Source organism: Rhinatrema bivittatum, chromosome 8 (assembly GCF_901001135.1).
Source record: "Rhinatrema bivittatum chromosome 8, aRhiBiv1.1, whole genome shotgun sequence".
Lineage (NCBI taxonomy): Eukaryota > Metazoa > Chordata > Amphibia > Gymnophiona > Rhinatrematidae > Rhinatrema > Rhinatrema bivittatum.
Window position 1 is genome coordinate 239,959,463 of NC_042622.1, and position 26,083 is coordinate 239,985,545.

Sequence of the window (26,083 nt, forward strand, 5' to 3'; positions counted from 1 at the left end):
TTTTTGTTCTGTCGCTCTTACACAAATGTGTCATGATTATGTATCCCATTCTGTGTGTATTTAACTTTAGCCTTATGTGACAACAGAAGGTGTCGTTTGTTTCACAAGGACACTACACTATAATTAAAAGCAGTAACTAAGAAACAGCACTTTTTAGAGCAGCAGTATGTGGGATAAACTTGAAGGAATGTAACCAATTCTGGTTTCCGTGATTAAGCAATTAGAATCTTTTAGTTAGAAGATAATCAAAGTAGTGATTTTTACCTTAACGGTGCTGCTCCGTTACTTATAGCTAGCTGTTTAATACTTTGTAATGTGATTTAAAAGGTTAGAATTAACCTCTCTTTGTATGTGAGATTTTTCTTTTACAGATTTACAAGAATAAAAGCTGCTGTACAGGAAGCTGAGGGTTTTTTCTTTCTCCTAGATTTTGTTTTTTTTTTCTCTGAACAGATCTGTTTTAAAAATTCTGATTTTTGTTTAATTGTGGATCCAATGATTTTTGTTTTTACTTTTAAAAGGCCTACTTTTTGAACTTTAATGTTCAATACTTGTTTTCTGTCTGTGGTTCTCTTGTTCTGTTTGTGTGTCATTGTGTGTAGATGAAGACAGAGTTTACTGACTAGAAAAGTGCACTGAATACACAATAGCTTCTGACGTCATTTAAGTGAAGCAGTCACTGCTAACGTTTGACTAAATGTTTTAATAATGTTTTAGAGTATATTATGCTAAGGGGTGACTTTTTGATTACTTGCCAGTACAGTTGTACCCAAGGGAACGGAATGTATTTGTCTTCCCTACTATGAAAGCACAATTCTGAGTCGGCACGGCCGCAGCTTGTGTAGGAGAGCTGTCTCCAGTCAAGGCCTAATATACTAGATACCAGTACTTTCCCATCATTTGTTTAGGTACAGGTTCAAGTGATGCTGTTAGTAATTCTCCACTCCGAGAAGGGGGGCCTTTCCCCGTAGACACTGTCAGCAAAAAAGGGATTAGATATTATGTAGCTATTTCTTTGCATTTATGATAACATAATATTGGATATCCATGTGAATAGTGTATATAGGGATTATTGCATACGGGAATTTATTGATGTTTATTCTAGAGTTTCTTATTTACTTAAGTTTAATTTTATTCATCTTATATCAGGTATTAAGCCATACACACAAACATCTGAATTAGTGCTGGGAGTGCAGCGGCTGTACTTCGAGGACAGCTTCCAGAGTGCTATGCTGCAAGACATATTCACTTCATTTGTCATTGACCTCATAACTTGAAGTCATCCCACCTTTTGCCACAGAAGATACCTTGAATCTTTCATTATATGGACTGAAGTGCTCAGACTTTCCTTGTCCCATGGGGGATTTAGACAATGTTTTTAAGTAATATGTATATCTCTTTGAATGTAATAACTGATAATTATGATGAAATGTGATTGTGATACACCCAGTAGTACCTAGTCACACTGTTACTTGCAATTGTTATTATTTTGATTCTCACATTAATGATACCGTTTGAATTGATGCAGTTTTATTGTTCTGTAGTTGCTCTTCTCTGTGTTAATGGTTCAGACAATAATTTTTTATTTTAGAAAGACCTAGACTAGATTTTTGAAACAGTCATTTTTGTTGTTGTTGTTTTTTTTGGCACCACCAGGGGGTGGGGGAGTATGTATTACACCTGAGTTTAACTGTTCCAGATACCTAAAAGATAATGAGACTAGCAGGCTGCATGCTGCCAGTGGGAGATGCTGTTGAGCAAGGACCTAAGACTATACTTCATCGAGGGGTGGAGAGGCACCCAAATACCTGCACATGTGGACGCAGGCTATACTGAGCGCAGTAGGCCTGATGCTGGATAATCAATGAAAGGTGGCTTATATATATATATCCTGATGAGCTGGGTGTCCCCCAGAAGTCAGAGAGGCCAACCACATACAACAAGAAGAATGGAGATCGCAATGGATGACAGAAGAGTCAAGATACTGAGACCAATCACTGTGGACACTCCTGGCAGGCCACAGGCACGCTGTGCTATTGTTTTAAATTGAGCAGATCTCTGTGTCAGTTAAACTCCAGGGCCATGTAGTTTAGATGGGGCTTAGGTATTGATAAGAATATTCTGACCCATTACTCAGAAGGAGCTTTTTCTTGCAAATCTGATTGTTAGCCCTTGTTTTTCTATGTTTGCTAGTCCTAAAAGGACCAGTATTTAAATACATGTTTATACATATTCTCATATAGTTCACAACGCAATGCAAAAGATACAAGAACTAGCTAGACTTCAAGTTGGCGATTTTGAGGGAGGAATCTCAGTAACTTGGTGGGATTCCAAAACGTCCTGGTTTTCTAATTTATCTAGTCACTTGAAGGGGATAGTAGGAGTTTTGTTCGGATTACTAGTTTTAGGCATAATATTATGTTTCTGAATTCCATGTATTTGTTCAGCATTGCAGTATTGTCGACCAAAGATGCCAACACCACAATCAGTAACCAATATGATAGCGTATAGCAATATAAACTTGAGGACTGCTAGATTGCTCCAGACCACAACCAGTACCGAGGATAGGTGGGAAATGGAAAGTGAGGGTAGGTAAAAAGGGAGGTGCAAGGGAAGTGTCCACAGATATCCAGAAGAAACCCTAGTGCCTATGCTATTTCCCCTGTGTGAAGAATTTGGGATGAATTGAAAGACCGGTGTGAGCCAGGAGTCAACCTGGCTCAAGGGGAGATTGTAGAATATGCTGATAAAAAATACCAGAGGCCTTGAAATAAACTAGGCCCTGAAGAACAGGCCAGCATGAACTGGTACTGCAAGAAACCACAAGCATCAGCAAAACCCAGATGGAAGTCACAGGATGGGCATTAGACAACGCCTAGGGAGATAAAGGAACTAAACTGTGAGACAGAATGCATGTACAACGCATGATAAGAGATAACGGGGAGCTAAGAGCAGCTGCATTTGGCAGTAAGACTAACGGAACTCTTGTAGCCTGGAGAAAAATATAGGAGTCATCATGAGTTAGCAGAAAAAGATGTATTTAGAAACAGCCTGCACTAAGAATTTTTTTAAGCAAACGTCCCTACCTGAGCTGTGCTATGTACATGCTGTAAGTATTTGATACCTTTGCTTCCTGAGTATACCTTTGCTTATACCCAGTATAATAAATACAATATATCTTGATTAGACCAATGAGTAGAGTTGTTTATATGCAGGAAAACAACACCTTTGTCTTGTCGCTGCCATCCATACTCGGGTCAATGCCACCGTCGCCCGGGGCACTTCCATCGATGCCAGGGTCATTTTATCGATGCCATCCTTTATTTTATGGATGCCATCGTTGCCCAGGACCTTTCCATCGATATCCAGGTCCTTTCCATCGACAGGCATCGATGCCAGGGTCCATTCCATCGACGGGCATTGCTACCAGGGTCGATCCAATCGATACCGTCGACACCCACGTTGTTTCTGTTGGTGTCTTCGTTCCTATCGATGCGGTTATCGACTCCGTCGATGCCGGTATCTTTTTCCCGATAACAACGATATTTTTTCAACTATTCGATGCCACATCTTTCCCATAGATACCCACACCGATGCTGTCAGTGCTCCGTCACTGTCATTACTGCTCTGGCCGAGTCATCGACGTTTTTTCATATACATTTTTGATGATACCCTCGAGGCCGCTTCGGCCGCCATCGACACCGTCAATACTGACATAGCACCGCCATGTAATGCCCTCGCCTGAACAAAGTGCTCCATGCTTTGGGTTCTTATTAAAGCCCCGTATTAGCCTACGACACTACATAGTGCCAGGAGCAGAGATGGCATGCTGACAGTCTGTCATCAATCGTCATCCAAGACAGTGAGGGCTTCCTTCTCGGCGCTGGAGAAAGACCGGGCCGAGCACTGTGGAATGCATCGTCGCCGACAAGGTGATCGTCCGCCGCCGACGCCATCCAGCACATTGGTGCTATCCTTCTTGATGCTGGACAATACTCGGGCTGAGCAACATCACCACTGCCATCGGCACTGTTCCGCACAGTTTTGGCAGTCCTTGGTGCTCCAGAAACACCGGATCGAGGTCCGAAGAATTCTGCACTGGCGTCACGAGACATCGAGCCGCTGTGACGAGGGTCGGGATCATGAGCTCATTAATCAGCTCCCCTGTTCCCAGCGTGCCCCACCGTCATCGGTGCGGGATTGTGGCCCTCTACTAATTACGGTGTAAGCGCCAGCCATGCTCAGCCTGTCTCCTCTATACCTGCGCCACCATACCAGGCATCAGAGTTGAGACGGACGTCTGCGTCCACAGGCTACCCCTCGAGGACTCCTGAAATCAGAGCCAGCAATCTTCACCGGCTCGTCCTTCGGCGATCCATGTCGGATGGTAAGTACCCGCTTCTGCGGCATTCCCATTGAGATGTGTTCTCTAATTCAGGCCACATGCTTCGAAGTTCTGGGTCATGTACCTTCCAAGAACCATATAAGTGTCACACATCGCTATGCCAGCTATGTCAGCCACAATACCAGGAGAAACCCCTCTATCATTTCTTTGGGATTGCATCAGGGCTTCCTCCCTTTTTTCAGCAACGAGGCTCTGTACTAATTAATGCTCTGACTTCTGGTTCCTGCTTCAAAACCAAAGTTCCAGGTGCATTCGCTGATCTGCTAAACACGAGATTCAGCAAATACTGCCTCAAGTGCAAGTCCACTTTGAAACCTGACGACAGGTCTCAGTGTCTCCTTATACAGCACACAGAAATGCGGGTAAGACTTTACCGCTCACACTTACGTGGGAGGTTACATGATATCCAGATTACATCAGCCCCTCCAATTGGACACCTCCTGGTCTCCCATCTGGCCGGATATCAGAGCGGCCACCCCACCTTGTACCAAATTTCCCGGTACACTCCCCCAGATGCTACAAAGTGCGGGGTGTTGGGGAGTTTTAATTACACTATTCTTTTTCAATAGAAAGTAGTTACTCTCTGCCCATCCTGGACCTCAGAAATACCAACTTTCTTCAGAAGGCACAGGTAAAATGGTATCTCTCGTTACCATGCTTCCATATCGCAGTAATTACATTACCTCTAATCTTTCTATGTGCTTCATGGTGCGTCAACAATATTGCAATCCCAAGCTCTGCCGCTTGCACCAGCTTCGGCAACTGGAGTATTTCATTGAATCACTATTGGTGAATGCTGTTTCTCTGCGGAGTGCAACATCATTCACGCTTTTCAATGCATGGATGGACAACTGCATAACCAGTCAGTCCATGCAAGGAGCTCTAACGTCTTCATGACTCACTATACATTTCCTAACAGGGATTACTGTCACTGCCATAAATCCCTTATACAACACTTCTGGACACCACAGTCATAATGACCTTCCTGTCCAGCATACGCGCAGACATTCTAATAAATTCTTACATGTCCCTGAGTGCATTTTCAATAACCTCAGTCCCTCAATTCTTCATTGTCGGGTCATGGGGTTTTTTCACTATGCACTTTCCTCATAGAAAATTGCTTAGAGTTAGATTCAGTGAAATTCCATTATCAGTGGGTCTAAGCTGTTCAACCGCTTTCGTCCCTCATCCATATTGCAGATCTAGAACCAAAACCTAGTCGATTCTGCTCATGCTCGCATTTACTCAGGGTTGTAAAGTTTGACCTAAAAGCTTCTCAACCCAATATGCGTCTACTCCACTCCAGGCACAGTTTCACATGAACTTCCTGGAGCTTGTAGCCATGTGTTATACCCTTATGCCTTCCAATACTGCCTCTGCAACAGATCAGGGAGGTGGAATAGCCTAGTGGTTAGAGCAGTGGACTATGAACCAGGAGACTAAGGTTCAAGTCCTGCTGTCGCTCCTTGTGACCTTGGGCAAGTCACTTTACCCTACATTGCCTCAGGTACAGAAACTTAGATTGTAAGCCCTCTGGGATAGAGAAATACCTACAGTACCTGAATGTAAACCGGTGTGATATCTCAATTGAGATGAATGTCTGTATATAAAAATAATACATAAATAAAATAAATAAATAAATACAGACAGACAGCATAGGGACACGCATAACCTCTTAGCTCCTCTGCAAGGAAGCTGCGCAGCTCTACCCTTGGCCCTTGCTCACTCCATGTATCCTCGGGCCACTTATCTAAGAGATTTACTGAATGCACTAGAAGACCTTCTCCATGTAGGTTTCCATCCTCTCGAATAGTCTCAGACTACATGTGTAGCGGGAAAGATCTTCTAACGCTGAGGTCAACCGAACTTGCCCTCTGCATCCGAATCGAACCATACTCCCTACACCTATTTCCAGTGCGTTCCCATAGACGCCTTTCTTCCATCAAGGGCCTCTTAAATGTGTCTCTTCTGCCTCTCATAGCCAGCACTCTTCTAATGTTGAATCGGGACGGGGTTCACTGTTCCTCAGACCCACGTCCTGGCTGAGACCAGTATGCTTCCCATACTTCTCAATCTATCACATCAGTAACCAATTCGCCTTCTCACAAGTCAGTCTCAAATCGTAGACTCACTGATGTTCTCAGGTACTGGTAGCATCACAAAACATTCCACGCCTAAATCCTACCATTCAAAATGGCATGATTTACCACATGACGCATACAAAAGGGTATTTCCCTTTTTCTTTTTTCTACACCACTCTTTTCTCTTGCTCCCTCGGATTCTGCTCCCCAGACATCCTCCACATAGGTACACCTCTGTTCCAATTGGTGTATCGTTTGGGACTGGGGATACCCGATTAACTGTAAACCCCTTCTGAGTCAGCTTACCATGGATTATCCACTGATCAAGCCGCCTCTATTTTCACTAGTCACGGAATGGAACCTATATCTTATCCTTATAAGTCTCATAAGTTCTCCGTTCGAGCCTTTCCATTCCTCTCATTTCACAGTTTGACATGGGAAATACTTTCCCTCATAAATGTCATTTCTGCCAACAGGGTCAGTGAGTTACACACTTTGTTACATACTCATTCGACCCTGCGTTCCTCTGTCACCGAGTGGTTTTTACGCATTCAACTTCCTATCTTTCTTAAGGTAGATGTTGCATCTCACCCTACTCAGGATATTCTCTGCCCATTTTTCCCAACACCTCTCTCTCACCAGAGCGAGAGGGTTTTTCCACTCCTTGGACTGTAATAGTGTACTTGCATTCTATCTAGATCGCACTACATTCCATAGGAATTCCACCTAACTCTTTCCTTCTGTGGCAAGAGTCAAGCTGCGAGTTCGTGGGCAAACAGACCTATTCCTCCTAATTGATGGTCTGTACCTCTTTTCTACCAACAAGCAGGCATTTCCCTACAACACTGTGTGTAACCACACTCTGTTGCGGCCGTCCCAGCCTTAATAGTTTCCCCTCGGCCGCTGTTGCTTGTACATATTTATCAGGCTGCAACCTGGAGTTCTCTCCATACCTTCGCAGCCCATTATTGCTTAGATACGACTAGCCAGTATGTTCCATGTTTGGCCAGTCCGTCTACTCTTATTCTTTTTGGTTTAACTACCCAACATCCTTCCACCAACCCGTTTCGGGTTTCAAGATGCCCTCCGTTCCAAATTCCACCCCCGTCATTGCGCCTTTTGTGCGTCTTGGGTGCATTTGGTGCACTCTCGGGCATCCTCAGCTCAGTACTCACCCATATGTGAGGACTACCATCCTGCTTGTCCTGTGAGAAAGCAAGTGTTGCTTACCTGTAACAGGTGTTTTCACAGGACAGCAGGATGTTAGTCCTCACGAAACCCACCCGCCACCCCGTAGCGTTGGGTCTGTATACATTTTTACGTTTATTTTAGTTTCGCTTGCATTTTTAGCTATAAGATGAGACTGAGGGAGACACCTGTGGCTCACAGGGATAATTGCAGGCTGAGCATGCTCAGTGTGCCAGTGTCAGTCAAAGCTTTGTAGAAACTTTGACAGAAAAGTTTTCCATACAGGGCTCCATCCTGTGATGTCACCCATATGTGAGGACTAACATCCGCTGTCCTGTGAGAACACCTGTTACAGGTAAGCAACACTTGCTTTCTGCAAATCCAGGTACACTATATCAACTGGCTCACCTTTATCCATATGTTTATTTATGCCCTCAAAGAAAATGTAGCAAATTTGTGAGGCAAGACTTCCCTTGGCTAAATCCATGTTGGCTTTGTCTCATTAAACTATGCTTATCTATATGTTCAGCAATTTTGTTTCTAACTTTACCATTTTGCCTGGCACAGACGTCAGACTCGCTGATCTGTAGTTTTCTGGATCACTCTTTGATCCCTTTCTAAAAATTGGTGTTACATTGGCAACCCTCCAATCTTCAGGTACCATAGATGACGTTTCCCGTCGATAGGTTGATTTAGCCATGCTGTATGGGAGTGCGTCACGACCTTCGTAGGCGGAGCTTCCCTCAGTCACAGAGCTTGAACTCTGCATCTGCGCGGTGTGTTCCCGCGCAAATCAGCCATCTCTCCCTCATTTTCTTTTTTTCTGCGGGCCGAACACACGCGTGCTTTTTCTCTCAGTAAAACATTTTTTCTCAACCCATTTTTTTCGCGATTGTTTAGCAAATTTTTTTCTCATCAAATGACACCGAAACCATCCAGTTTCAAATACTGCCAATGCAGGAAAATTATGTCCATCATGGATGGACATAATTACTGTTAAATCTGCCTCGGGCCCGATCATGACCAGGGATCTTGTGATTGCGGAAGGATGTCCCCCTGAGCGCGCCGTCAACAAGCGGAATGCATGGACCGGCTAAGAACATCGGGCTCATATGCCCCAACCCCATCGATGCAGTCTTCGCCCAGCTGGGTGAAGAAACCGGCGCACCACAAAAGGGCCTCCTCCCTGGGACCACGGGAGAAGCCACAAGGCCTAGCATAGATGGGGCCCAGGTATCCCTCACCTACAGCACCCAAACAAGCAAAAAAGGGGTCGAATATAACTCCCCCTAGCGTAAAACAAAGAACTTCTGCGTCGGCTGGGTCACAGGGATCTGTCCCCGGCTCTTTGCATCGTACTGCACCGTCACCATTGGAGGACACGATGCAGGTTCGACATGCGAAGCACTTGGCACATGCGCCGCCTACAATGCCATCGACACATTTGGATCCTATAACGCCTTCTACGCCTACACCTTCATTAAAACACAAAGAAAAGATGCATAATCACAAACACCTTATGGCGCATTCCCTGTAAGAACCATGCCGTTCATACGCATCTCCTTCACCAAAATCTCAGTCACTGTGGGCACAAGGACAAACCAACAACATCATCAGTACACTCTGGTCACTCATCTCATTCCAGAGCAACGTACACAGATATGGATGTAGAGAGTCTCTCTGATTCGCCTTCTCTGTCGTCAAAAGCGCGTTCCATTTATTCCGATTATGTCATCCGTTTCGAAACGGAGAAGTCATTCCCCGATTTTGCAAGAACTGTTGACTAAGAAACAAAAACCTTCCCATGATTTTCCACTGTTGAAAAGTGCACATGCTAAAGACATTCTCTTGGCGGCACTGCCTACCCACCCACCTTCCACGGCAGGTCACACTATTACACCTAGAGGTGCCTTGGTATCAAAGGCCATGTCTCGAATCTCTCAAACATTATCTACATTTTTTTTTCCAGACCAGCCTTACAACCCGGAATCGCCAATCACAGCGGCCTTGTCACCCAGTTCCTCAACGGGCCTGCCGTCGGACCCACAGGACACCTTACCAGAACCCTGCTCCCCACCGGAGGACCTTACGTACTCGAAATTTATTGAGAATGTGGGGACACACCTCAGTGGGAAACAGGGAAAGTGTCAGACCCCCGTTCTGAAACACTTGGAATTTTAAAGATATTCGACATGCCTCATGAACCTTTTGCTTTACCACCACATGCAGTTTTAGAGAATGTTCTTCAAAAAATGTGGGAAACGCCGTTTTCCACACTTCCACATCTAAGAAAACGGATTTGAAATTCCGCATGAGGAATTCACCCAATATACAACTCAGCTCAGCTTCCTCTTAACTCAATAGTTGTGGAAATCCGCAGTGTCTAAAGCAAAGCATCCCAAACTTCATGCCAACACGCCGCCTGGTAAAGATAACAGATGTTTGGGCGAAAATCATATCATTCAGCAATGCTATCCTCCAAAATTAGTTCTCACCAATTTTACATTACTCAATATCTCTTTGAGCCCTTAACAGAAATTATGACCTCTCTGCCTTGCAGAAGACAATTCATTGCCACATCCCTTTACTGATATAGAGGAAGGCTTACGTCATTTATTACGTTCCATCTATGAGAATTTCAAAACCTCTGCAAGGACTTCCTCGGCAGCGATTGTGGCTTGTTGCATAGCTTGGCTGCGCGCAAGCGCGATAAGGGATAATATCCATGAAAAGTTGGCCGCTATTCCCTGCAGAGCACAAAACCTTTTCGTGACCAATTCACAGAGACGGTTTCTAAGTTAAAAGAACAAGACTTAGCGGTACTGTCTCTCACCTCACCTACGGAGTACCACTCTACCTCCAAAAAGTACGACCCAACTTATCGATGAAAATCATACCCAAGGGGTCAATTCCGACCTTATTCCTCTTTCAGAACACAGTCGTCTTCACAACCTTCGCTTCCTCGTCAATGTTCCCGTCAGCAGTGTCCATCCAGACAGGGCTCAGCACCCCCGCAAAAACAACCCCCGGCTTTTTGAAGTCGGTGAAGCCACCATCACCGCTACAAATCGGGGGACATCTGCAGTACTATCACAACAGTTGGGAATCCATCACTTTGGATCGATGGGTACTACAAATCATGAAGGACAGTTACCAATTAAACTTTATTACCACCCCCCCCGCCTCATATACCACCTCTTCGAGGATTCGAGCACCAGATACCATTTTTAAAAACTGAAGTCTCGGAACTCCTACTAAACGGATCCATTCAGCTACTTCCAACTCTTCAGATGGATCGAGGATTCTACTCCCCATACTTCCTCATTCCCAAGAAATCAGGTGGTCTTCAACCCATTCTCGATCTTTGGGACTTCAACAAACACATCCAGAGAGAGAAATTCAAAATGACCTCCCTCAAGAACATACTTCCTCTTCTGCAACAGAATGATTGGATGTGTTCCATCGATCTGAAGGATGTGTACTCTACATTCCCATGCACCCATCCTCCTCAGAACACTCACTACCAATACAGAGTACTGACATTTGGCCTTTCCTCAGCGGCCAGAGTATTCACCAAGTGTCTAGCGGTAGTGGTGGCCCATCTCAGGCAACAATCAATCCAAATCTTTCCATACCTGGACGATTGGCTGATAGTAGCCTCAAACCCAGTCACACTCAAAGCTCACACGACTACCACGTTACAATGTCTCCACAAGCTGGGATTCATAATCAATTACGAAAAATCACATCTCCAGCCCACTCAACTGTTGCAATTCATTGGGGCAGTAATACACATCATACACAACAGAGCTTACCTGCCCCTAGGACAGGTCTCGCACCCTTTTGAGTCTAGCACAACGCAAGCACTGTCAAGCACGTTCCTCGGCACGACATGTTCTCCAACTGCTAGGCCACATGGCAGCAGCCATTCATGTTGTCCCTCATACAACGCTTCACATGTGACAACTACAATGGGGTCTCAAGAGCCAGTGGTACCAGTACAAACAGCCTGTTACGGCTATGCCTGCTATGTAGCCGCCTCACCACCAGAGGTCCTCCACGAGCATGTCCTTCTGGCTGGCCCACTCCTTCCTTCCTGTCTACTCTATACACCAGTCTTGTCTTTATAACCCTGTCTAGCAGTACCATCGGCGCTTCAGCATCGAGCTCGCCTGGGCTCCCTGCTCTAGCCTCCCGTGCTTGGCCTTCGGGCCTTCTGTCTGCTTCTGTGTTGCCTTGCTTGCGGTGTTTGGCCTTCGGGCCTTCTGTCCTGTTCTGTATTGTCTTGCTTGCTGTGTTTGGCCTACGGGCCTTCTGACCTGACTCGCCTTGCTCTGTGTGTGTGTGTGGCCTACGGGCCCTCTGCCTTCTGTGAGTGTGTGTGGCCTACGGGCCCTCTGCCTTCTGTGTGTGTGGCCTACGGGCCCTCTGCCTTCTGTGTGTGTGTGTGGCCTACGGGCCCTCTGCCTTCTGTGTGTGTGTGTGTGGCCTACGGGCCCTCTGCCTTCTGTGTGTGTGTGTGTGGCCTACGGGCCCTCTGCCTTCTGTGTGTGTGTGTGTGTGTGGCCTACGGGCCCTCTGCCTTCTGTGTGTGTGTGTGTGGCCTACGGGCCCTCTGCCTTTTGTGTGTGTGTGTGGCCTACGGGCCCTCTGCCTTTTGTGTGTGTATGTGGCCTACGGGCCCTCTGCCTACAGGGTGTGTGTGTGGCCTACGGGCCCTTTGCCCTGCTCTGCTGCCTTCGGGCCCATGTGTTTTATGTTCATTGTCAGTGCTGTCCTGGTTTGTCTGTACCGTTCTCTGTCAGTCTTGTTTTCTCTTCTCGGTCACTTATACCTCCAGCCATTATCACTCTTACCTGCACGCTTCCTGAATTCATCCTTACCAGCACCCAGTTCCAGTTTCCTGTACACCTGTACCTGCATTCACATTCATACATACCTCCATGCAGTATCAGCACTTAAGTTCACCCTTCATGCATCTGATATTAGGTATCTCCTGTCAGTGTGAAACTCCATTTGCCTATTCACCCTTCCCACTTGCCCAGAGGGTTCATTCATTCCTGCCTGCACCAGCCAGCATCTGGACTCTTCTGCAACCCTGCCTCTCTCCACCCAGAGACACCCCTGTTAGTGGTGTTCTCGACTCCTGACCGGAGCCCAACCGTGACAGTATGCTGAAGCCATCCATTTCTGGTGAGAGAGAAAGGACTCTGTATGCAGACGGTGAGTCTCCACGGTTTTTTACCTGCACCCTCTGTCAAACCTTAAATTATCCATATTACCAGAACTGCTTAGCTTGTCAGCTTTCTGACCAGGAACATTGGGTTTGCAGTAATTGTTTGAAAAGAAATGTTTCCGTCTACCAGCAATGCTTAAATTGCTCTGCTCCTACACCAGGATGGTGGACTTGCCCTTGCCTTCCGTGTTTGTTGCCTCCAGGGAAACCCTGCCCCCGCTGCACAGCTAATGGGCCATCCGTTTCTCTCCATACCTCAGCCAGCTCGTTTACACTATGTTCTACTTCTGGCACAACTAACAAGGTTTCCACTATCGGCACCTTCCAAACTCAGGTTTCCAACACATTACTTCATAAAACTTATAACCAAGAGGCGAGTCATTTTTCAGAAAAACCAAATACTCACCTGATAAAAAAGACGTCTTTGTCTTCCACGCTAGAGCCTCAGAAGCAGGAGGAACTAATTAAGCGTAATAGAACTCTGCTTCCCACAGCTGCTCATCAGTCACGGCTAACAAGCACCTTCCCAAGACGGCCCAAACCTGCCTGTGTCTTCACAAAACTGCAAGTTTCCACCACAGATTCAGGGAACCATGAGATGGGGTTTGGACTCACTCCGGGGCATCAAAAAGGGGATAAGTCTGCTCTGTTGCCCCCGGAGGTGCTGGAACCCGCTCCACCACCCCAAGAGGGGTTTGGCCTCACCACGGTACCCCAGGAGGGGTTTGGACTCACCACTGTGCCCCAGGAGGGGCTTAGAATTACCAGTGAGCATCAAAAAGGGTTTAAGCCTGATCTGCTGCTCTCGGAGGGGCTGGAACCCGCTCCACCACCCCAAGAGGGGTTTGGACTCACCACTGTACCCCTAGAGGGATTTGGACTCACCACTGTGCCCCAGGAGGGGTTTAGAACTACCAGTGTGCCTCAAGAGGGGTTTGAGCCTGCCGTGCTGCCGACCCCGGAGGGGCCCGAACCGGTCCTGCTGCTGCCGACCCCGGAGGGGCCCGTACCGGACCTGCTACTGCCGCCCCAGGAGGGGTTTGGATTTACCACTGTACCACACCTGGGGTTCGAGACTGTTTCGCTACCTTGGGAGAGGTTTGACCCTGCCCTCCCGCCCCAAGTGCGGTTTGTACCTGCCGGGTTGCCTCGGGAGGGGTTTGAGCCTGCTCAGCTGCCACAGGAAGGGACTGGACTGATTGAGTCATCTCCGGAGGGGCTCGGGCCTGCCGCCCTGCTGCCGTCCCTGGAGGGGCTCGGGCCTGCCGCCCTGCTGCCGTCCCTGGAGGGGCTCGGGCCTGCCGCCCTGCTGCCGTCCCTGGAGGGGCCTGTGCCTGCCGCCCTGCTGCCGTCCCTGGAGGGGCCTGTGCCTGCCGCCCTGCTGCCGTCCCTGGAGGGGCCTGTGCCTGCCGCCCTGCTGCCGTCCCTGGAGGGGCCTGTGCCTGCCGCCCAGCTGCCGTCCCTGGAGGGGCCTGTGCCTGCCGCCCAGCTGCCGTCCCTGGAGGGGCCTGTGCCTGCCGCCCTGCTGCCGTCCCTGGAGGGGCCTGTGCCTGCCGCCCTGCTGCCGTCCCTGGAGGGGCCTGTGCCTGCCGCCCTGCTGCCGTCCCTGGAGGGGCCTGTGACCGTCGTTCTGCCGCCGCCCCAGGAAGGGTTTGGATTTCCCACTGTGCCCCAGGAAGGGCTTGACCTTGCCGTGTTCCCCCAGGAGGGGTATGGACTTACCACTGAGCCCCAGGGGGGGTTCGAGACTGTTTCTCTACCCCAGGAGACATTTAACCCTGCCCTCCTGCACCTAGAGAGCTTTGTACCTGCCGTGTTGCCTCTGAAGGGGTTTGGACCTGCACACCTGCCACAGGAAGGGTCTGGACTGGTTGCACCATCTCCGGAGGGGCCTGTGTCTGCCGCCTTGCTGCCTCGACTGGGGTTATGGACTACCTTGCCACCCCTGGAGGGCTTTGAGACTTTTTCACGGTTCCAGGAGGAGTTTGGGGTTATTGCATTGCCTCAGGAGGACTTTGGATCTGCCATCCTGCGGTGTTCTCTGCAAAGTTGGGACCCCGGAGGGGGAGGAGGCCTTGAAGGGAGGGTACTGTTACGGCTATGCCTACTATGTAGCCGCCTCACCACCAGAGGTCCTCCACGAGCATGTCCTTCTGGCTGGCCCACTCCTTCCTTCCTGTCTACTCTATACACCAGTCTTGTCTTTATAACCCTGTCTAGCAGTACCATCGGCGCTTCAGCATCGAGCTCGCCTGGGCTCCCTGCTCTAGCCTCCCGTGCTTGGCCTTCGGGCCTTCTGTCTGCTTCTGTGTTGCCCTGCTTGCGGTGTTTGGCCTTCGGGCCTTCTGTCCTGTTCTGTATTGTCTTGCTTGCTGTGTTTGGCCTACGGGCCTTCTGACCTGACTCGCCTTGCTCTGTGTATGTGTGTGGCCTACAGGCCCTCTGCCTTCTGTGAGTGTGTGTGTGGCCTACGGGCCCTCTGCCTTCTGTGTGTGTGTGTGTGGCCTACGGGCCCTCTGCCTTCTGTGTGTGTGTGTGTGGCCTACGGGCCTTCTGTGTGTGTGTGTGTGTGGCCTACGGGCCCTCTGCCTTCTGTGTGTGTGTGGCCTACGGGCCCTCTGCCTTCTGTGTGTGTGTGTGTGGCCTACGGGCCCTCTGCCTTCTGTGTGTGTGTGTGGCCTACGGGCCCTCTGCCTTCTGTGTGTGTGTGTGGCCTACGGGCCCTCTGCCTTCTGTGTGTGTGTGTGGCCTACGGGCCCTCTGCCTTCTGTGTGTGTGTGTGGCCTACGGGGCCCTCTGCCTTCTGTGTGTGTGTGTGGCCTACGGGCCCTCTGCCTTCTGTGTGTGTGTGTGGCCTACGGGCCCTCTGCCTACAAGGGTGTGTGTGTGGCCTACGGGCCCTCTGCCTACAGGGTGTGTGTGTGGCCTACGGGCCCTTTGCCCTGCTCTGCTGCCTTCGGGCCCATGTGTTTTATGTTCATTGTCAGTGCTGTCCTGGTTTGTCTGTACCGTTCTCTGTCAGTCTTGTTTTCTCTTCTCGGTCACTTATACCTCCAGCCATTATCACTCTTACCTGCACGCTTCCTGAATTCATCCTTACCAGCACCCAGTTCCAGTTTCCTGTACACCTGTACCTGCATTCACATTCATACATACCTCCATGCAGTATCAGCACTTAAGTTCACCCTTACCTTCATGCATCTGATATTAGGTATCGCCTGTCAGTGTGAAACTCCATTTGCCTATTCACCCTTCCCACTTGCCCAGAGGGTTCATTCATTCCTGCCTGCACCAGCCAGCATCTGGACTCTTCTGCAACCCTGCCTCTCTCCACCCAGAGACACCCCTGTTAGTGGTGTTCTCGACTCCTGACCAGAGCCCAACCGTGACACAGCCTTTATCAACACGGGTATGAATTACCACAATGATGAAGCAGGATATTCTATGGTGGCTCTCCCATCCAATCTCTCCATGGGCGCCCTTTTCAGGACGCCTCCTTATCAGATGATACTCACCACGGATGCCTCCAGGAAGGGTTGTGGAGCACATCTGACCTATCTGAAAACTCAGGGTTTATGGTCCCCTGAGGAATCAAAACTCCACATAAATCTACTCGAACTTCGGGTGATCTGGAATGCACTCCAAACCACCTCTGCTCACGTGGCAGGGAAGCGGCTCATGGTTTACACGGATAAACAAGGAAGGTGGATCCGGTTCATGGACTCTGTTGGGAAGCCCTTCGCATTCTTCACTGGGCAGAGACAATGAACATATCTCTGCAGGCTACCTACTTACCAGGCCTAGACAATACCACAACGGACCGCCTCAGCAGAATCTTTCATCCACACGAATGGACGCTCAATCGACAGGTGGCGACAGCTCTCTTTCACAAATGGGGCTATCCCACCATATACCTCTTTGCGACAGAGGACAATCGGCAAGTTCTTCGCTTTTTCTCCATTTATCCCAGCAGACTTCGATACGCTCCAGATGCTTTTCTCATTCCATGGACGGAGGGCCTATTATACGCTTACCCTCCCATTCCTCTTATCTCAAGGACAATTCAGAAGTGTATTCAGGATGTAGCAGATACGATTCTAATAGCTCCAGCGTGACCAAAACAGCCATGGTATGCCTATCTCCTCCTATTCATAGCCTCCCTGATGCCTCTGGGGACTGACCCAGATCTACTAACGCACGAAGGAGGCGCTCTACTCCACCCGATGCATCATTCCCTTCACTTAACGACGTGGAGATTGAAAGGCAAATATTAAGGCATCTTGCACTTCCAACCCACATATAGGATGTGCTTATTTCTTCCAGAAAGCCTTCCACCAGACGTAATTATAAAGGGAAGTGGCACAGTTATTCACAGTGGTGCCACCACCGAAAACGTAACCCCTTCTCGTCAGAGGCAACAGACATTCTTCACTACTTACATCACCTCTACCAGACTGGTCTGGCTACATCATCTGTTCGTGTACACATTAGTGCTATTGCTGCTTTCCATCACACCAACAATGGAGCTCCAATTTCGCAATACCCTCTAATCTCCACATTCAAAAGTGGATTGCTCCACCTGCGACCATCAACACTGAAACCACCAATCCCTTGGGACTTGAATGTCATTCTAGAGCAATTAATGCTATCTCCGTTTAAACCCCTGGACATTTCCCATATAAAATACCTGACCTGGAAAATGGTTTTCCTGGTGGCGATTACTTCAGCACACAGAGTTAGCGAACTTCAAGCATTAGTTCACTACCCTCCATACCTTGAATTCTTCCATGATAAAGTAACTCTTCGCCCTCATCCAACCTTCTTACCCAAGGTGGTAATGGCGTTCTATCTGAATCAGACAATCACCCTACCAATCTTCAAACCAAAACCACATCAACCAGACAGAGAACATGAATTGCACTCACTGGACTGCAAGCGGGCTGTAGCTTATTATAAACGGAGAATAGACTCTAAGACTAGACCCTCTCAACTTTTCCTTTCCTTCAATCCCAATACGCCGGAACAACCAGTTTCGAAAAGAACAATAGCCAACTGGTTGTCACAATGCATCCAGTTTTGTTACACCAAACAGTCCTTGAAATTAGATAGTAAGCCTAAAGCGCATCAGATTAGAGCCACAGCTGTATCGGTGGCCCACCTCAGAAGTGTTGAGTATGGAGGCAAAGAAGACACTTGAGGCAGCTTTCATCGCAGGCAGGAAGAGAAGGGGTGAGCCCTCACGAGGCTCTTCCTTTTATTGTACATTCATACAAAGGCAGATGATGTGTCATTACATGATTGGCTACTTTCCCATAGCAACAGACGAGTCCCTACACTATTGGCTTTGGCTCAGGGGGTGTGCACGGATCATTTCATTGGCTGCTGAAATCTATACCTCCTGACTTTGTCCTGCCTCTGACTAGGGAACACCCAGCCCTACTTTCAGGCTAACAGGATTAATTATAAGCCAGAGAAATACATGAAGGCAGGTATCCTTTCCTAGGCAGAGAGGCTTAAGCACAAGTGATGCTTTTATTCAGGCAAATGTCAGGGAGAAGGGAAGTTAGTGTTTAACCCTGATGAAATGGCTTGCTGGCAAGCGCATATTTCCCACATCTCACCCTTTCTGTTTTTGTTTAGGCAGCTCAATGAAGCTTTAGACCCTTACTGAAATCTGTTATGTCTTGGTATGGGCTGGAAATAGGGGAGGGGGGATTATGGAGAGAAGAAAGCTGATTCGACGTGGTGTGCCAGCTGCCGATGAGCTCCTGAATCTCCATATCACCCAGAGCTGGTGCAGGTGGTGTGCCAACGCTGCAGGGCTCATGATTCCCTATTAGGCATCTTACAAGACATCTTTGTATCCGGGCTGAGAGCAAGGTTTCAATATGGATATGAAGGTTGGGTATGCACTGAATACAGCATCACAGGCAGATAATTAAGACAATTACAGTAATTATAATAAAAATCACCCTTTTGAGACCAGAAATAGCAGGGAGCCAGGACCATAGCCAGTCCCATGGAGAAGTTGGTATTCTGTCTGAAAGTGGTGCATCAGCATCCATGGTTTCTATCTGCTCTATGGTATGTGTAAGGTTTGCTTTATAAACTGATATGTACACACAGCAATGAGATCCAATTAATGCACAAACACCACCCTTTAAGGCTAAAATGGTTTCTAAGGTATAGCTGTTCTGTAATGCTACTTCTCTAATCTGAGAGACTTCTGTTGTGAGTAGTTTTAATGCATGGACTGTCTGATTAAATATGGCAGTCGTCCAGTTAGCTAGGACGTGTAAGTCTCTGTAATTCATAGCTGTCCCCATTGGGGGAAACAGGCTTCTAGCTATCTGAGTTTCTGTATACTTTCCTATGGGATTATTTATCGCCTCCCTTTTGTTACGGAGCCTTGCTTTGGGTAAATTTTTGACTGCATAGTATGAGGGGAGGATGTAGCCTAAAGTGCATCTGTCTTTCCATCTTGGGGAAATGTACATGTATGCTCTACGCCCACATAACATCCATATGTTTCCTAACAGATTAGTGGACATGTCATTGGTTATCAGTTGGGCTATATAACTACAAAGGGTAAATCCCTCGTCCCCTCTATACTTTCTGCACCTGCTTGGGTCTCCCACTGCACATCCTGAAATCTGCCAATTGCATACATATATGTGGTATAATTATGTAAGTGTTCAGTGATTAATACAAAGGTTCGGTTACAATATGGATATTTCCCACCTGAATTCCCTTCCATCCCCTGTATCATAGTCCCAACAAAGAGCGGCAGTCTCTTGAATACAGCTACCAATGTGTAGTATGGTATTATTAACTGGAGAGTTAATGAAAACACCTCTCTGTAAAGGATAATTAGTCCATACTGTAAGGTTAAATGGTACAGCATGCATCAGTAGTTCTCCGCAGGCTTGGGTTGGCATGTGTGTGCAGATCCAACAGTCTGTTCGATTCAACAGGTGTGAAAAGTTCTGTGCATAAAGGATGAGGGTACAGAACACAATTGTTAATGAGTTGGCATTCAGGCAAGAAAAAGCGGCTAATAAGTTCTCTGGAGTTTTCTCAAGGCCTTGCTGTTCTAAGAGTTGTGCAGATTGGTTGGATAGGGCCTTGATCTGTCCCCAGGTCGTGTGGTGCTGCTTTTTGCAAGGAGTCCGGTCTCTGTCCTTCTGAGGGCTGTGGAGGCTCATGGAGAAGTTTGGGATCGGGTCCTGTAGACCTGGACACCTTTCCATCTTTCCACGGCTTGATATACCGGCTTGGAACCCCAAAGTGGACCTGTGGAAGCAAGCAGAGAAACATATCCTCGTTCCCCATTTTAAGGGAACGGGACCGTACCAGACATTAAATATTCTATACAAAACTGATGGCTGTGGGTGACTAACCCTAGTTCCATAATGATTACTCATGGCTGTGGTCTTAAATTTGATATGTTTAGATGATTTAAAGTGATTTAAAACAATACTTTGTTCTTGTTCAGCCAGTCCTTCTTAGGGGGAAATCTAGGGGCAATTATCCCTCCTTTTTGTTTTTGTTTTCAAGAGCTCTTAAGGGTATGATTGGCTCTCTCCACAATGGCTTGCCCTGTGGTGTTGTAGGGGATGCCAAATAAGTATTTAATGTTCAATTATTGACAAAATTCATGTAAAGGAATGGCTGCAGTAAATAGAGCCATTATCAGTTTTCCGAACAGAGGGTAACCCCATTATCAAGAAAGTTTTTATGCAGTGATCAATTTTCATTCAGTAAATTAGCAATAAATGTAAATTAATCATTTAAAGGAAAAGTCATTTGCAGTAAGCAGAATCAAATGACAAGTATGTCAGACACTATATTAAACATATGTTACACAAGACTGACACATTCATATTCATTCATCCTGCAAATATTCATTCATAGTCTTCTTGGCATCAAGACAGACAACAAATAACACATAATTTGAGCTAAAAATATTATCAAAAAGTTATCAAAAACAAAATTAGATCAAGGATCAAAAATCAAAAGTCAAAAGGCGTTAGAAAAATGTTAAAATAAACAGCAAAGTGTTCACCTTCACATCTCCTCATGGCAGGAAGGCTGTAAATCTGGAAAATATTAAAAACTGGCATACAGCAAAAAATTACTAAGGTAAGGATTAAAGTGAAGTTTTTACTTTTTTTTTAACCTTGAAGAATCAATTCTATCATTCAATTTAATAAAATCAATTTGGATTTGCAAGAAAAGGCTTGGGAGGGATTGCTTTAGATGTAGCAACCTCTGTCAGTAAAAATTATAAGGTTCAGAATTCTGTAAAAATTTTGTGAAAAAGAAAATAAAACTGAAGTGTCCTTAATACAGAAGGTCTGTAGGCCTGAAAAATAAAAACTATTATACAACAGAATTATTAAAACAATAATATAATATAACTTGTAGAATAACATAGCGCCTCCTAGTGGAGACACCATCATTACTTTATAGAATGCAACTATTGTGCCAAGTTGCAATCAATAATACTCTGAGCTTACTTTCAATGTGGAATATCAGAATAGAATTTCTTCATATAATTATTAGAATAGGAAATTAAACACGCTGTTCGCTCTGCTCTGTCTGCTGCACGCTAAAGTGACTGTAACTACTATTAATCTGTCTGAGTTATAACATATATAAACTAGAGAGAGAAACTGCAGTACTAAGTCCAGTTTTTTTTTTTCTTTTCAAAAGTTCTCCCTCCCTCCCCCATGAGTGGCAAGCAAGAGTTACAGTAAAGGGGGGGGGAGGAGCAGTGTTTCTCAAAAGAAAAGAACTGCACCCAAGGAGTTAATCCTTCAGTCAATAGGAACTTAAAGATAGCATTGTTTAACAATTGATAACATCGACCACAGACAATGGCTTGGCAAGGATTTGCTGATTCCTTGCAGACAGATACTATTTTTCTCCTATAGGGAAAATTGCAATAAGAATCTGTGCGCTGGCAATTCAAGCAATTGCTTTAAACTTAAATCTCAGAGAAATGGAGTCATTTTAAATGTGAGCCAAATAAACTTTGCAAAAGGGTAACTTTCACATGTAATTTACACAGAATATTATTCAAATTTCAGTACAGTTTTAACATAAGGCTATGCATACACTTTGTAGGGGAAAATACTCTCAAAGTATGCAGATTTTTTGTAACTGAATATCAAAGACTAATAGAAACCATTTGTTCCAAATCTGTACTGTTTGTTAAGAGAAACCATTTTTTCCAAATTTGTACTGTTTAAGAGAAACCATTTATTTATTTATTTATTTTTTCATAGTGATATTTTCTTTGCTTGTAACGCAGGAGTCTAATTAAATCCTTTTTTTCATATTGATATTTTCTTTGCTTGTAACGCAGGAGTGCAGCTGCTTGGCCCAAGGTCTTACACGCTGATTTCTTTGAAGACCTGGGGGCATAGCCACTGCTCATGGCACTCAACTCTATTGCTGCCACACCTAGTTCTTTGTTTCTTTCTGTAATGGGAAAGGCTTGAATCCCTTTCAATAATTCCTCTCTTGTGAGATTTCCATGTTCTAGGTGAAATCCCATGCTGACCGCGGCACATAAATTGTTACCGGGAGCAGTGGTTTGAGGTGGTAATTTACCTGGACAAATTGATGATGCAGAATTAATGACTGTCTCAGGCAATGGCAAATGGGGGTACAGGGAGTGGTTGGTGGGGGAAGGGGGTTGCAGGCAAGATGGAGGAAGGCTAGTTTTTCTGACCTCAGTGTTTTCAGTTTCCTGGGGCCTTTTCTCTGAGGTGGACGCAGAGGAAGCCACAGGAGCCATGTGAGTGTGTGTCCCCAGATGTTCTATTTCATTTTCTGTCCCCCTTTGTTCATGGTTCTTTTCTGTGATGGGGAAGGCTTGAAGTCCTTCTAATAATTCTTCTTCTGTAAAGTTTTCTTTCTGCGGTTTCTGCTGAAATTCAATGCTAATCGCCCCACCCAGGCCAGGTTGTGGCTCAATTGTTCTCAAGGGTTGCTTTTCTTTTTTTTTTTTTTTTTTTTTATTTATAGTTTATTAAATTTCTTAAACATTTATACAATGCAAATGAAAATAAGAAGTATTGATTCACATCAACCATAATAATAAAGAAATACATTTCCTCTCAATTATCATTCGGAATCAAAATCTAGTCCACTTAAAGGGGAGCTATTAACAGGAAATTATAATAGGCAAATTATCACATCACATTATGAATCTCTCTAGGAGGAAGCTATTCATTTATTCAATTAACCCGATAGAAAGTGGTCATTTACTCATCCACCCTTGTCAATTAGGAAAGTTTCCAGGTGAGATGGATCTAGAAATATAAATTTATTTCTTTGAAAAGTGACTATACACTTACATGGGAATTTGAGGTAGTAGGTAGCCCCTAGGGACAACACTCTCTGTCTCAAATTCAGAAATAACTTCCGTCTCAGCTGAGTTTCTCTGGAAACATCTGGAAATATATGAATTTTTTGACCACAGAATAGAATATCTTTATTTTTAAAATAATTTTGCAGTACTAAATTTTTTTCATTCTCCAAACTGAATGTCACTAATAGAGTAGCTCTCGTTTGTATGTTATCCATAGAGGTCTCTAAAAATTCAGTTAAATTTGGCCTTTCTGAAACTAGAACATCCATTCCCCCTTCTGGGGTTGATGTATCTCTTTTCTTAAGTGGCAAATAATACATTTTAGATACGGTTAGTTCCTTCATTATTCCTAAAATTTCTTTGACATATTTTTTAAACAGTTCTAAGGCCGATATTAATCTAATACATGGAAAGTTTAACAATCTTAGATTATTTTTTCTTAGAACATTCTCGAAACTTTCCAATTTTTTATGAACCATTAAAGAGTCCTTTATGGATGCAGCACTGGTTGCTTGTAAAGTTACTAATTGGCCAGAATGTGTCATATTCTGGGTTTCCAATAACGCTAATTTTTTACTATGATCTTCCAAACTCTTCCTAGTTTCTACAGATAAAGTAGTGGATTGAGCTATGGTAAAGGATAACATCCTTTCCATTTTTGTGACCACTTTCCATACATCAGTCAGGGAGATGTTTTCAGGTGGAGTCTCATCTTCAGGCAATTCAAATTTAGGCAAATCTTGTATCGGTAAAGTCCCATCTTGAGTCCCTGATAATTGAACCCTCAAGTCTGGAGATGTTACTAACAGTAAAGGGGAGCTAAACTCCCTATGTGCTCCCTCATTCATTGGGGTTATAACGGGTAACTGGTTATCGGCGGGACTACTGGGAGTACCGGAGGAGAAAGAGATGTCTGGAATGACATCTCTTGCTGTCTGGCTTACCCTTCTGGTGAGTTGCTGGTCCATTGGGCCTATTACTTCTGTCCTCCTAGGTGTAGATACTGCCATCTTTGCCTTCCTTTTCTTTCCCATCCAATGTTTTATCCACAAAATATGTCTAATTGACAGACCAACAACGATAAGGAAGGCAATCCAAGAAAAAATCGCCCAGGGGCGCGCCCCTTTGGCGCGCGGCTTCGGTGCGCCGGCGGCTGTGCGCCGCTCTCCCCGAGGTTAAATAGGGATCCGCGGCGCTTGGATGTCGTTGCTGGTAGGCGGGGCTGACCTCACTCCTCCGAAACGGCGTCCCTCTCAGCCGGGCAGCTTCAGAGCGCACAGGATCTTGCAGCGCGTCTGTCCTCCTCGCTCAGCTCCCCAAGGGTTGCTTTTCTAAAGAAATGGGGAAGGTGTGAATGGGCTTGGGTGTGGGTATGGAGAGCTGATACAAAGAATTTGCTGTCTCTGAGGGAGACTGAGCATAAGATGGGGGAAGGGTATTCTGATTGAGTCTGCCTGCTTCTAAAAGCACATGGTTTGAAACTGCTGTCTTTAAACTTTTTTTTTCTATGTGTTCGATGGCCTCTGTACATTTTTGCCAGATTAATCTTTGCTTTATGGGAGCTCTGGGAGCCATATGAAGACAATTGCCGATTGAAATCCATTCCTGGGTATTTAGAGTTCCCGCCTCCATTGAATACCAAGGGCAACGGCAAGCTATTTCACTTATTAATTTTTCTAAGTCCCTCAGGCTGATTTGCGCTATTTTTCTTCTGGTGATGAAATAATGATTATTGATGATTTGCTGCAGCTCCCTGGCATGTAGCCTCTGCTGTACAGTCAAATCACTGCCCATGCTTACGAGTGTGGGGAACAAACTTGCTGAGAAATACTTTAAAAATTACTAAGAAGTAGTTTTTTTTTTTTTTAAATTATTAAGATTGCAAATCTGTTGAACGGTACGTACCTTAAGCTATGACCAGCCGAAATAAGCATGGAGTTTATCATCACTGTCGGGCTCACCAGATGTTGAGTATGGAGGCAAAGAGCACACTTGAGGCAGCTTTCATCGCAGGCAGGAAGAGAAGGGGTGAGCCCTCACGAGGCTCTTCCTTTTATTGTACATTCATACAAAGGCAGATGATGTGTCATTACATGATTGGCTACTTTGCCATAGCAACAGATGAGTCCCTACACTATTGGCTTTGGCTCAGGGGGTGTGCACGGATCATTTCATTGGCTGCTGAAATCTATACCTCCTGACTTTGTCCTGCCTCTGACTAGGGAACACCCAGCCCTACTTTCAGGCTAACAGGATTAATTATAAGCCAGAGAAATACATGAAGGCAGGTATCCTTTCCTAGGCAGAGAGGCTTAAGCACAAGTGATGCTTTTATTCAGGCAAATGTCAGGGAGAAGGGAAGTTAGTGTTTAACCCTGATGAAATGGCTTGCTGGCAAGCGCATATTTCCCACACAGAAGGGTACCACTATTCGACATTTGCAAGGCAGTGGCGTGGTCTTCTTTACACACATTCACATTGCATTACTGTCTAACACAACAGTCTGCTTCAGATGCTGCACTAGGTTCAGCAGTCTTGTCAAACCTCCAACACTGATAAGACTGTCTACCATCATATGGATGGATGTTCTGAACTTTCCAACAAACACTAGCAGGGACACCATCAATAGCTTGGGATTCCCATACAGCATGGCTAAATCAGCCTGCTATCGATGGGAAAAAGCAAGTTTGCTTACCGTGAACGGAGTTTCCGTAGATAGATGATTTAGCCATGCATTCCCGCCCTCCTCCCTAGACAGTCAAAAAAAAAAGAAGAGAAGAAAAAGGACTTTA

The 26,083-nt window shown here is 45.9% G+C and overlaps 1 protein-coding gene across 5 annotated transcripts in view; it reads left to right on the plus strand.

Moving 5' to 3' along the window:
• The window catches only part of ZFR2 (zinc finger RNA binding protein 2), a 397,475-nt gene that overhangs the window by 18,573 nt on the left and 352,819 nt on the right, over positions 1-26,083 (plus strand). For 2 of the 5 annotated variants that reach the window (XM_029614307.1, XM_029614306.1), the window contains exon 2: positions 1,150-3,109. The exons of the other annotated variants lie outside the window; for them this stretch is intronic. In XM_029614307.1, coding sequence (XP_029470167.1) covers positions 3,099-3,109 — 11 coding nt within the window. In that variant the 5' untranslated portion in view covers positions 1,150-3,098. The remainder of the gene's footprint in view (positions 1-1,149; positions 3,110-26,083) is intronic. 5 annotated transcript variants of the gene reach the window in all.